A 12,484-nucleotide genomic window follows, 5' to 3' on the forward strand; every position below is an offset into this window, starting at 1 on the left:
AAACAAAAACAACTCTACACCAGATTTTAATCATATTGTGTGACTGAACTGTCCTTACAAAGCAGAGCTGGCCATGTCACATATTCCCCAAAAGTGTCACATATGTCCCAATACCATTCCTTACCTCTGTTCCAATGACAACACACACAGACAACCCCTCAGTGACCCCCTAAGTCCCCAGGGCAGTGTGACAGATAACACACATGGGTCGAGGGAGTTAAAATAGCCATCACATTCTGAAATGTTTTGGTCTAACCTGCTTGATTTACACAGTGGGAAACTGAGTCCCATTGAGACAAAGGAACTTGCCTGATACGTGATAATCATTGAGAGGAAACTTAGGGCCACAAAACCTCCAGAGAGGCTGCTGTTAGGCCCGCAGCCCAGAGCTCACCCAGTTTAGCTCTGTGGCTCTCAGCTGGGGTGGGGACACCAAGGATAGAGCTAGTCAACGCAGGCCAGGCAAGTCCCAGGGTGGGGGGCCACACCCAGCCTGTGGGGAGGAAAGGGGTGATGGAGGCAAGGTGCTTTTTAGAAAGCACAAGGTGAAAAGGACTGGCAAGAAAGCCAAAGCCACCTTCAGAGCCCAGCCAGGCCCTCACACTCCACCATCCACACTCAGAGCCCAGGCCCTAGGCTTGGGCACCAATTCTGTCCTCAAAGGGAAGGAGAAAGTGGAAAAGCGGACCTTGGCTCATATCCTTCACCCTGAAGCCAAAGAACACAGTCACTTATAACTCAAGGGAGCCCTGCTGCCTGACTTGTCACCCAGCTATGACTCCTCCTTATGCCCTTGATCCAGTGGACCCCAGGCATGCCAACCAGCTCCCACACCTGTGGGTGCCAGGGGGCACAGTGGCTGGTGTCCAGAGCCCACATTCCCTGGGTGACAAGCTCGGAAATGCAGTGAAGTGTCTGGGACAGTCCCCCAGGCCCCACACTATCATGGTGAAGGGCAGTCCCACCAGCATGTGTGGAGCCTGGACCCTTTCTCCCAGAAGGACATTTGGGCTGGAGATTAACTAGACTCTACATCTAGACTCACCATTTAAGCATTTAAAAAAAATCTGTAACTTTCTAGATACATTTTGGTCAGATCTAGATTTCTTAATCTCAAATGATAGTCCTTAACCCCTCCTTCTAAGTTCATTCACCAAACAGAATTACTGCCAAGCCCTGCAAGCGTCCCAGCAGAGGAAGAAGGTCACGTGGGCTCCTCTAGGGGGTGCCATTGTGACCTGGGTACAAGTTGTGTCATCCTGCCCTTCCAGAAGTGATGGAGGGCCTGCCCTTGGCACCTCAGGTTGTAGGAAGGGCAATTCCACCTGGAGAGCCTCTGAGGAGAAATCGAGTCTGGTTGGTACCAACAGACCTGCAGGGCAGCACGGGCTACAGAGCAAACACCGGGCATCTCAGTTGATTTCTTTTATTACACAAAATAAAATTTCATCTATATTGAACATTCATTCATATTTTCTATAAATCTGGCTTTTAAAAAATCCCCAGGGGTGCAGTCCCATAGCTTCTTAGATTTTCCTGCCGAAGACATCACTCTTCAATGGCAGTCAGGTCCTCTCAAAGCACAAATGTCGATGCAGCGACTGGCCTTGAGCTGCCCCACTCGGTACACTCTCAGCCTGCCCGCTGAAGGCGTGACTCCCGTCACTGTCCCGACCACGGCTGCTGGGGACAGTCATCGCCTTCACCAGCCCTCCCAGCTGGTCCTCTGGGGGCTGGCCTTCACGGCCCTGTGGCGGTGCCATCCCCAGGCCGCCAAGCGTCCCGGGCTTCTCTTTGGGGAGGCCTGGACCAGGGCTCTAGGGGATCTCTGTGTCCATGGTATAAATCTGAATGAGATCAGACACAATGTTATCAATGGTTGGCTTGGTAAGGTCTTCACTAAACACCTAGAAAGGAGAAGGAAAACAGGCTCTGGTTAGACTGCCTCTGGGTTAAACAAGGCACCTGCCACTAAGCACAGAACCATAGTACATGGGAGTACGGACAGCATGGGCACTCTGCTATGGGAGACCATTCCAGACAGAAGAGGCTTTGGTGATCATCCAGCTCACACAGGAGAGGGGACTTGTCCTAGGCACGTGGGGAGCTGGTGACAGAGCTGGGCCCAGAGCACAAGCCCCTACCCTCCACCCTAGGCTCTCAGCTCCATGGTTTCTATGGAAATAGGGGGCCTATTTCCAGAAGTAGACTGGACACACCCCACCCTAGGTCAGCCCCTGAGGAACACATGGACCTGCTCTCTAGCCTGGACCAAACCACCTTTTTTTTTTTTTTTCTTCTCGGTGGCAACACTCAGCTTGAGGGATCTTAGTTCCTGACCAGGAACTGAACCCAGGCCCTAGCAGTGAGAGTGCAGAGTCCTAACCACTGGACCACCAGGAAATTGCTCAGACTGCCCCTTGACTGTGCCACAGAACTTATAAAATTGCAAGATGAGCCCCCAGGGGCCCAAATGAAAGGGGTAACCCTGCCTGTTTCCAAGTAAGATCTGGCCCTGGCCCTGCTCCTGGGAAGGGACTGCTAGTCCCTGCTTGATGAGAGGGGGACCTGGGAGCTTGGATCTGCTCTCTCCTGGACCTTACCTCCATTCCTCTTATCTTGGCTGATTTCAACCTGCATCCTTCCCCAGGAACTAACCCTGACACTCATAACCATGAGTATAATGGCTTTTCTGAACTCTGGGAATCCTCCCAGTGACACATGGAGCTTAAGGGTGCTCCTGGGGACCCTTGATAACACCAGAAATAAAAGGCAAAAAAAGGAGTCCCTGGTTGGATGCTGTGGCCCCCAGGCCTAGGGGTTGCTGCCTGGGCTCCAGGTCTGGGGCTGAGCTGGGGCAAAAGCTGGACCTGAGTCCCCCCTGCTGCATGGACACCCAAGGAAGCTTGAACCTATCATGGGCTGTCATCTCAGGTGGGAGACAGTGACCCGGAAAAAACCCCGCCCTCCCCAATCCAGCTCAGGAAGATCCAGCCATCCCGCCCCTCAACCCCACACTCTGGGTAGAAAATGAATATCTCAGAAACACAGGCTTGCTTGTCAGGATCCACTACCTGAATGCTTCTGGAGGCCCCAAGCCAAGAAATGACCATTAAAAAGTAGCCCAGGGCCAAAATCTGGAAGCAACCCAAGAGTCCATCCACAGAGGATGAACTAACATGACTCAGACCAGCCATACCATGGAACGGCACTCAGCCTTAAAAAGGATGGAAATTCTGAGTCCTGCTACAACTCACTACTGCTTTAGAGCTGGAGCGTCATCCACCCAGAGGACCAACACAGTTGGGTGCCAAGGGCTGCCCCACCGCCACCACCACACCCAAGGGCAGACAGGCTTCAGGGGGGATGTCAAGTCTCTTGAGCAGCATGGGAAGCCCACTCAGAGCAGACAAGTGGCATCAGAAAGGTGGCAGCTGGGAGCACGCAAGCAGGAGGTGTCTCTCATCAGCAAGCAAGTGGCCCTCACATGCCCAGAGGAGGCCCAAGGGCTCCAGTGCACAGAGCCCAGAGCCACCCAAAGAGAGTGAAGAATGGGGGAAGCATGGCTATGCCGCCCAGAGAAGTAGGCTCACCCAGGGGAAGTGTGTCACCCAGAAAAGAGGCCCACTACCTGATTCAATGGAGGGGGGATAGAGGGGGTCACACAATCAGGAAGTCCCCAAGAAGTCCAGCATGGAGCAATGCTTTTGTCCACACAGCTACCCTTCCCGCTCCTCCCTCCAAGCTGCCATCAGGCTACATCTGGCCTTTGTTTGAGGACACTTGCACACCTACTACCCGTCAGGCCCAGGCGCTGGGCTTGGGGCCTCTGATGAAGTAGACAAGATCCCTGGCCTCAGGGGAGGGGGAAGGACAGACAAGCAGGAAAGGACAATGAAGCACAGAGAGTAGCTGCTATCTCCGAGGAAGGGCAGCCCGAGGTGGGGCGGTGCTCAGGAAGGGGGAGGCAGCCACTGTAGGTTCGCAGGGGAGGGGTGGTGCACAAAGAGAGGGAGTCTTCCAGCAATTCAGTCTGCTCACATGGAATCTCATTCCAGGACGAGGAGGGACAATGAGCTTCGTTTCATGAAGAAAGGAACAGCGGATTTCAAGCATGGGAAAGGAAAAACAGAGAATGGTCTCAAAATCCCATTTTAAGCAACGGTGGGACTACTGAGGGAAACCTGCTAGGACTGCATGCAGCCTTTCTGGCGGACACAGTTGACTCAGCTCTCAATAAACTGCTCCCTGGGTCCAGCCAGTCTTGAGGAGGAGGGCTGTCATCTATCTCCTCTGTTGATCCATTCATCCACCCACCCATCCATCATCCGTCGACATTCCCATTCTAACATCTATCCAGCCAGCCATCTACCCATCACTGATCCATCTCTGTATCTATCGCCTATCTACCTACCTACCAGCCACTGTCATTTAAGGGCACCCCCAATACTTTGGATGTGATGCCAGACTTACTGATGTCTGATCTACAGAAAGCTCCCACTCAATGCAATAAAAGTGCTTGCTTGAGCTCAGTAGTTCTCAACCAGGGGTGACACTTTGCATCCCTCCCCACCCCGAGACACTTGGCAATGTCTGGACACTGCTTGGGTTGTCATGGTGTCCAGTGGGTGGAGGCTGGTGATGCCGCCCTGCCCTCAACAGTGCCGAGTGTGACCCCCCCCAAACATCCACAATATCAAGGGGGAAGAGCTCAGCTTAGGCTATGGCGACAGGATATTTTCAAACTTCAAGGTTCCCCAGTAGCCTGTATCTTTCTTTGCAGGTAATTACTACAAAGACACTTGACACCTGGTGTGGGGACTGCTGAAGGTCCTCAGGGAGGGAAAAGGCGAGGGGGGGGAGGGGACACACATCAATGCAGTCACCTCACCTGCCACCATGGCTTCTCGGCCTCGGCCTCAGCAGGCACTTCAACCCCATAGGCTTGTAGGGCCAGGTGGATTACTGCCACAGCTATGTGCTGAGCCCGGAAGCGGAGGCATAGCCCCCCGTGGTAGCTGTCCTGTAGCAAGGCCCAGGCAGTGATGGAGACGGGGGTCCGCTGCCAGCTGTAACGGTTCAGCCAGTTCTTGAGCGAGACCAGGTAGTGGAGCAGGTACTGTAAAGACATGCCAGTCAGCCGCCCCCCACCATCACCTGCCTCCTTAACCGGGAGCCTGCAGGCCCTCCCCCTGCCAGCCTCTCTCTCCTAAACTGCCACGGTGTGTATACATCACAGATCAGATGTCGTCTCCCTGTGTCACTTGGGGAAAAAAGCCCCAGTGACTTCCACAGGCCTGTCCCCACCCTGCTACCAGGTCCACCTCCACCAACCCCCGCCCCAGGTCCCCACGGGTTCACCCGCTCTTGTCCTCTGAACCCAGCTCCTGAAACCTGCCTGGGCCTCTCTGTCAACATAGCCCTGCCCCAGACGCCATCAGCAATTATTCTGCTCCTCCCCTTGGCCCAGTTCAAACATAAAGCTCCAGAAACAGTGGCCTGATCTGCAGAACAGACCACAGCCCCCACGGGCCAGCCAGAGACAGGACATCAGGGGGGCTCGAGTCTCTGAACACCCTCCAGCTCAACTGTCAGCTCCTGTTCTGCCTGAACACATGCTCTCCTTGAGCCCATGGGGAGGGCAGCCCTGCACTGCACACAGACACAAACCATGACTGCTGAGCATCTTCACCATGGGTTCTGGGATTAGGGAGGTGGTGGGGGGAAGAGATGGTAACGGGCGATAGGAAGGCCTCCATGGTGACTAAGTTGTTGTTTCATACGTTAACCGAGGCAGTGGCCACCAATACACATGACAAGCAAGCAACACCCAGAACTTGGGCAGGGGTGCTGTATCATCACGCACACCCTGTTATATTTATTCGAGTTTTGCAAAATGCCATTTGGGGAGGCTGGGCTATTTCTTCTGACTCCTTCTAAATCTACAATTCACTCAACAAAAATTCCAATGGGAAAGAGACAAAATCACAGTGCAGAGGCCCACATCACAGCACCTCCCCCTTCTCTCTGCAGTCCACCCGCCAATTGCCCACATGAGGCCTCAGGCCCCAAAAGGAGACCGTTGCAGGGCTGCCTTCTGTGATAGCTCTGCTGTTGGGAGGAATGTGTTCCTAGCAGTGAAGTCAGTGACCCAACTTTTCTCAGGGTTTTCTGCACAGATGAGCTGCGTGTGAGCTGTGAGGCGGAGCAGCAACTCCCAGGAACAGACACTCCAGCAGATCATGAACCAGCCTTGCCTCCGCTTTTGTGGGTCAGTGAACACACAACTTATATGGGTCTGGCGACAGGCAGAGGCTTCAGAGGGCACACGGATCCCAGCTTTCGGCCACAGCCGAGTGGGCAGAAAGGCAGAAGCTGAAATCAGAGCTGCCTGAGAACCCTGGGAGTGGGGATGAGACAGGCCACCGAGCGTCACTGCACCTCCTCGGGGCCCCGTGTGGCTCCAGGCTCAGGTGACTGCACTTTCCGGATAAAGAGCAAAGACTTCCATGCCGCTGGGAACCATAAATGACTGATGCCCTTCTACCAACCCCTGCCAAACCTTGTGCGGGTGCTGGAAGGAGACCTGGAAACGCAGGACCCGCAGCACAAGCAGTTCACACTGTACGATGCTGTCCCGGATCTCCCAGAAGCGTGAGTCCAGCTCCAAGGGGTCACTGCCCGGGTGGAAGTATCTGAACAGAGAAACAACATGGCTGGCAGTAGAAGGGGGTGCCCCCAGGAGCCCCCAGTCATGGAGTGTCCAGATACACACACCAGGGCTCCTCTGCCATCGACCAACATAGGGTCCACCCACATGTCTGCATAGGGGATAAAAACAGGAACCAGGGAGGAAAGAAGCTGCCTCCAGTGTTAGCCCCAATAGCTGTGCCATGGCACTCAGCAAGACATGGGCTCTTTGCACCCGGGGGTGGCAATGCCCAGGGCACTCAGTCTGGGCCCAGGGAAGGTATTTAAACACAGGGATGATACACACTCAGAAACATGAAAGTATTTCAGCTATTTCCCAGATTTTCTTTCTTTCATTCCAGATCTTTTTGTCCTTGTGTACACCTTATTTGTCTACAAGACTCCCACCTATGCAAGATCACTAAGATGTACGGAAACAGGATTTACACTCGAGTGATCAGAACTCTCAGCCACAGAGTCATTGTTCCCAGCTCCCCTCTCGTCTTCCAAGCTCCCCACAGAACCCATCTGGGTGCCCACATCCAATTAGTGAGCCCCACAACTTCCCCTCGTGCCCACCCACCCTCCCTGCTGGGCCCTGGCAATTACAGGTGGACTCCGGCTGCCCCCCCCACCCCCCACAGTGCCCTCTCTTTTTTTTTCCCTAGTCATTCTCAGTACATCGCGAACCTGTCATGTTTATAGGGTGGGTAGTGCTTTTCTATTAACTGTTTATTAAAAGAGAAGCAGCACAAAATAGCTTTCTTCCTTAACGATTACAGAGTTCTTGGAAGGGCTATGACACACTGCTAGTCAATAACTTTCCAGAAACTGCTTTCTCCCAGACTCGCTGGGCCTTGGCACAGCCCACCCAGCCAGCTGGACCCCCACGTTCTTCCCCAACAGGAACATGGCTACTCAGGCCCAGGGCTGTGAGAGACACTCCTGGGCGACTCTGACCCAGTTTCCACACCATCTAAATAGGACAACGGCCCCAGAATCCAATTGCTTTGATCTGTCCTGTCCAAGACTCCTCAAGAATCTTCTTTGGTGCCCCTCTGCAAGCTCCCTCTGCTCCAACCTGTGACAGCCTCTTTCCACCCCTCTCTGCACACCATCAGGCCTCTGAGGTTTCCCCCAAATCTGGCCCCAGTTGCTGTTGCACAGGTGCCCCTAGACTTCTGACACTGTGCTCACTCTTGCCTTTGCTGCTGGGGCTCCTGGCCCCAGTTCAAGGCCACCCAAGTGCCTCCTTCTGAGTTTGATTGCTGGCACCTGGGAGACACCAGAAGCTGCTACCTGTTGGAAACGTTGATGATGTCACGTGTGCGCAGGTGCTGTTCCTCCACTTTGCCGGCCAAGTAGAGAGAAGACATGGCCACCAAGTAGGGGTCGTAGGCATCCAAGTTGATCTCACAGAAGAACTTATGGTAAATGGTACAGGCAGTGGCGATGGGGATGGACCGCATCCCTAGCTTGACACCTACCAAGAGAAAACATGCAGGGGAGATCTTCATCCAGAGCTCACCTCCTGTGAAGTGTGAGGTGCGCCACTCAGTTGGGCACTGAGGGTGCACACGCCTGCTCAGACAGCATCAAGAGCCCAGGGCCCAGCTGACAGGGGCTGCTGACCCTTCCACGGGGTTCTTGACCTGAGGAATTAAGAGGCAGGCTTGTCAGACTCTGACAGGCTAATGAGCCCCTGGAGTTCACATTCAAGTGCCACCTTCCCTTCATAGCTCTGCAGGTTCCTCACTTCTCCCAAGCCCCCAAAGCTTCAAACTTCTCTCTGATCCGTGCCTAGCATATCCCTTTCTGCACATCTTGAAAGCACCAGCTGTGTGTCTGTTTCCACGTGAGGAAGCATTTAACTAGAGGTCACCCCCACCTCTGCAGCTCCTAACCAAAACCCTGCCAAGGTGACAAGAGGAAAAAAGGCCTCTTAGTGCCACACAGATGCCACAGGTCCTGATGCACTGGGGTACTAGTCCACAGGTCAGAAAAGGCAAGCAAAGGAAGCAGGGTGACTGCTAAAGGCAACCACAGGCCGAGCAGGAGAAAAGCAACATTGATGGCCACAGCCAGGCTTGAGGGAAGAAGAGCAAGATAGTGAAAAGGGAACAGAAAGAACTCAAAAACTGGAGCATGATAGTTTGATTTAGGCCTTAAAAGCCCTATATCCCTCAGACAGCTACTAATGAAATCACTGCACTGGGTCACAGAACTAAAACAAATTCACAGTGACCAGTGTTAACAAGGGAAGGTTAACTTGACACCCCAGAGACTGAGGGAAGGTGGAGAAGAACCAATAATCATTAAAACCGTGTTCAACATCCTCTACCTAAAAAGATGTATTAGTTCCCTTGAGCTGCTGGAACAAATTACCATAAACAAAGTGGCTAAAAACAACACACTTTTTCTCTTACAGGGCCGGTTCCTTCTGGAGGTTCCAGGGGAAAATCCATTTCCTTGCCCTTTCCAGTTTCTAGAGGTGCCTGCAATCTTTGGCTCGTGGCCTCTTCCTCCAGCTTCAAAGCCAGCAGTGCAGCATCTTCTAACTGTGCTTCCATCATCACATGGTCTTCTCCTCTGCCGTCTACTTCTCCTGCCTCTACCTCTAAGGATGGGTGTGATTATATCAGGTGCAGCAGATCATCTAAGACAGTTCCCTGACATCAAGATGCTTAATCCCACCTGCAAAATCTCTTTCGCTACATGAGGTAACAGTCCCAGGTTCTGAGGATTAGGATGGGGCAATCTTTGGACCAGTATTCAGCCTCACACAGAGAGCAAGGGCATATGCAAAACATGAGAGGAAGGACATATGCAAACATTTTAGCATTAGCTTTCAGCATTTAGCACTTAGATTTAGCATTTCAAGGTTTAAACTTGACCTTAGACAGTGAAGTTCTATGTACAGTTCCTACATGGGACCCGTCATTCTCAGAGATGTCAGATGAGGTGGTATTGCTACATGTGAGCCTCAAAGGGTAGCATTTTCCCTGGTTTACATGGACCTTCCAAGCATGTGTGGCATATATGAGGGGCCACTGCCATCCTTCTTTATACATTTTTCAAAACTTTTTGAAAATTAAATGTACAAACCACTGGGATTAATGGTCCTAAACTATTTCTCCAGAGTCTGCTTATGTTGACTTGAAAGCAGACTCACTCAAACCGCTCTTCCCCAGAGTGTACACAAAGTAACAAATACTGGAAACAATGTAGTATTTTTGACAGAGAAACAATGTTTCTATGGAAATGCAACTGGCTTCCTTCCTGTTGGAACAGGGGCGCTCAACACTACAGTGGACGCCAAGTCAGGGTTGGAAACACTCAAACCCCTCTTCCTCAGGGTGTACACCAAGTAATCAAGATCGGAAACAACCTAGCATTTTTGACAGAAAAACAACATCTGCAAGGAAATACAACGGGCTTCCTAGCCTCAGCCTCGGGAGCAGGGGCGTCCAACAGCACAGGGGACACCGTGTCAGGGTTCAGAACAGAGGGTACGCCTTGGGTCCTCACTGTGACGAGACCTGTCAGGAGCACCACCAATGGCATGTTCCAGAAGGTTCTGTGTGACCAAGTGCTGCTGTCCCCTTATGCTGGAAGACAGGTGTGTTGGAAGGCACCTTCTAAGCTAGGGCCAGTCACATCCTCTCCTGGGGCCTAGGCGCCAGTTGTGAAATGGCCAAAAGCCCAGGAGGCAGGGTGTGGCATCAAGGCTGAGGCCAGAACCCACAGGCCAAGCCTCCACTCGGGCAGGACAGGCCCGATCTCTGCCTTCCATTCAGCCACGCCAGCTCCGCGTCTGGCAGGTCCCCCTCCTCCAGGAAGCAGGTCCCCTACTCCAGCAGCCCCTGCCCACCCGCTCTCGGCTCCCGTGACAGGCTGGGGGCCGGCTGGACGCTAGGGCAGCATTGCGGCTCCGGCCCCCACGTCCCGCCCTCTTCCTGGCGCGGTTACCTGCCTCCATGATGAACCTTGTCACTCGGAAGTGTACCCTCGACTCAGGTGCCAGCCGCCCCTCCGAGCCCCGTGTCTCAGCCCCTCCTCCGCAGGTCCCGGGGCCGCCGGCCTCCATGAGGCCCCGCCCCACAGACCCAGAGCCCCCCACCGGAAGGAGAGGCGCCCAGACGCGTGGCGGCTGGCTCCGCGGGTCCTCGCCGCGGGAGCCGAGGTGCCGCCCCGCCCTGCCTGGGCCGGCCCTCCCCACCCCCACGGGTGAGGGTGAAGAAGGCGAGCCCGGCAGACTGCGCAGGCTCCAGATCAAGCGCAAGCGCAAGCGCACAGGCCCACCTTGTCAGGCGTCTGTCCTACGACTGTCGCGCTCCCCGCCCCTCAGCCTGGACTCCGGAAGTCATCCCGCTCAGCCTCAGGAGGCATAGGCCGCGCCCCCGGAGACTCACACACTCCGCCCCTGGGAGCTCACAGGCGGCCTCGGGAACCTGGGAGGCTACTCCTCCAACGCGCAGGGAGGTTACAGTCCTAGGGCCAGAGCGCGAAAACAACCCCCCTAACGCCTGAGCGACAAGTCCCTACAGTGTCGCTCCGGGCTGGTGGCCCAGCGTGGGGCCGAGGCGGCACTTACCAGAGCTCACAACGGTGTCTCCCAACCAGACAAGACGTGGGGTTCAATCTCAGTGTTCCTAAAACATAAATCCGGCTTTGCAAGCGTTTCCCATACCTACAGATGAGCCCCGAAGGAACCGCTGTGCGCAAAATGAGGACAGTTAGTAGGGCTGTTTGTGTCAGGCTTTTCCAGGGGCCCAGCATCCCTGGGGGACTTGCTTGCTTCTCTCCTTTCCAGCCTGGCAGCAAGGGAGGAGCTTAAGAAATGTTTACTCAATGAATGTTAATTGAATATCCAGCTCCCAGTGCAATCCCACACTTCCTGTCTTCTACAAGTAGGAAATTCTGCACCAGGCATTGGGGATGTACAACCTCAAAGGGACCCCCAAGTTACTGATAGACAGTGCACTCTGGTCATTCTGATACAGCCAGACAGTTCCTATCATTTGAGAGAACTTGGAAGGTTGAGAGGACAAAGCCACCTTAAGACCAACCTTCTTCTTTAGCCCCTCCCTAGTCAGTTTCCCCTACCTGGTCCTCTCTTTACACCAGCTGGCTTGGTTTCCTGGTGCTGCTATAATAAATCACCAGCAAAGTAGGTGACTTAAAACATTAGAACTTTAAATCAAGGTATCAACAGGGCCATATCCCTCCAGAGGCTCTATAGCAGCATCCTTCCTTGTCTCCCAGCTTCTGATGGCCCCAGATGTCCCTTGGCTTGTAGCCACATCATTCCAGTGTCTGCCTCCATTGTCACATGGCCTCTTCCCTTGTGTCTGTCTCTTTTTTCTGCCCTACTTGTCATTGCATTTATGGACTAATCCAGGATGGTAGCAACTTGCAGTCCTTAATCACATCTGCACATTGGCATAGATCCTTTTGCCAAATAAGACCACATGCACACGGTTCCATGGATGAGAACATGGACACATCTCTGGTGGGAGTGGGGTGGCTACCATTGCCCATGACAGCAGCCACCAGAGAGAGTTTTTTGCAGGTGAGGCTAAGGGGACCCTGCCTGGCCTAACAGCCTCCAGGGCCCCTTCACCTCAGGAGAAAGCCCAAGGCCTTGCCTGACCTTCTAGTCCTGGAGGAGTCACCCTGCTAACTGGTCACTCATGGCAAAGGCCTTGGGCAGCTCCCCGAAGTTTATGGTCTCTCTGCCCAGTGAAGGAACTGCTCCCCACATTTTTCTCTCTGGTTCCCTCTGTCCAAAGCA

General features: G+C 53.7%; 1 protein-coding gene across 8 annotated transcripts; it reads right to left on the bottom strand.

Moving 5' to 3' along the window:
* Window positions 1-1,410: 1,410 nt before the first annotated feature.
* CCNQ (cyclin Q) lies at window positions 1,411-11,492 on the bottom strand. 8 transcript variants are annotated; one of them, XM_070462966.1, is made up of 6 exons: window positions 11,285-11,492; window positions 7,990-8,173; window positions 6,563-6,695; window positions 4,892-5,119; window positions 4,042-4,077; window positions 1,411-1,907 (listed from the first exon to the last, which is right to left on the bottom strand). In XM_070462966.1, the coding sequence occupies exons 2-6, from the start codon at window positions 8,157-8,159 to the stop codon at window positions 1,818-1,820; spliced, it is 657 nt and encodes a 218-aa protein (XP_070319067.1). In that variant the 5' UTR covers window positions 8,160-8,173; window positions 11,285-11,492; the 3' UTR covers window positions 1,411-1,817. The 8 variants fall into 8 exon arrangements, with proteins under 8 accessions (XP_070319067.1, XP_070319070.1, XP_070319065.1 ...); XM_070462969.1 differs by lacking the exon at window positions 11,285-11,492 and adding an exon at window positions 10,993-11,040; XM_070462964.1 differs by lacking the exon at window positions 11,285-11,492 and adding an exon at window positions 10,660-10,924 and having other exon boundaries at window positions 1,411-1,847.
* Between the last annotated feature and the right edge of the window lie 992 nt (window positions 11,493-12,484).

This window comes from Odocoileus virginianus, unplaced genomic scaffold (assembly GCF_023699985.2).
Source record: "Odocoileus virginianus isolate 20LAN1187 ecotype Illinois unplaced genomic scaffold, Ovbor_1.2 Unplaced_Scaffold_18, whole genome shotgun sequence".
NCBI lineage: Eukaryota > Metazoa > Chordata > Mammalia > Artiodactyla > Cervidae > Odocoileus > Odocoileus virginianus.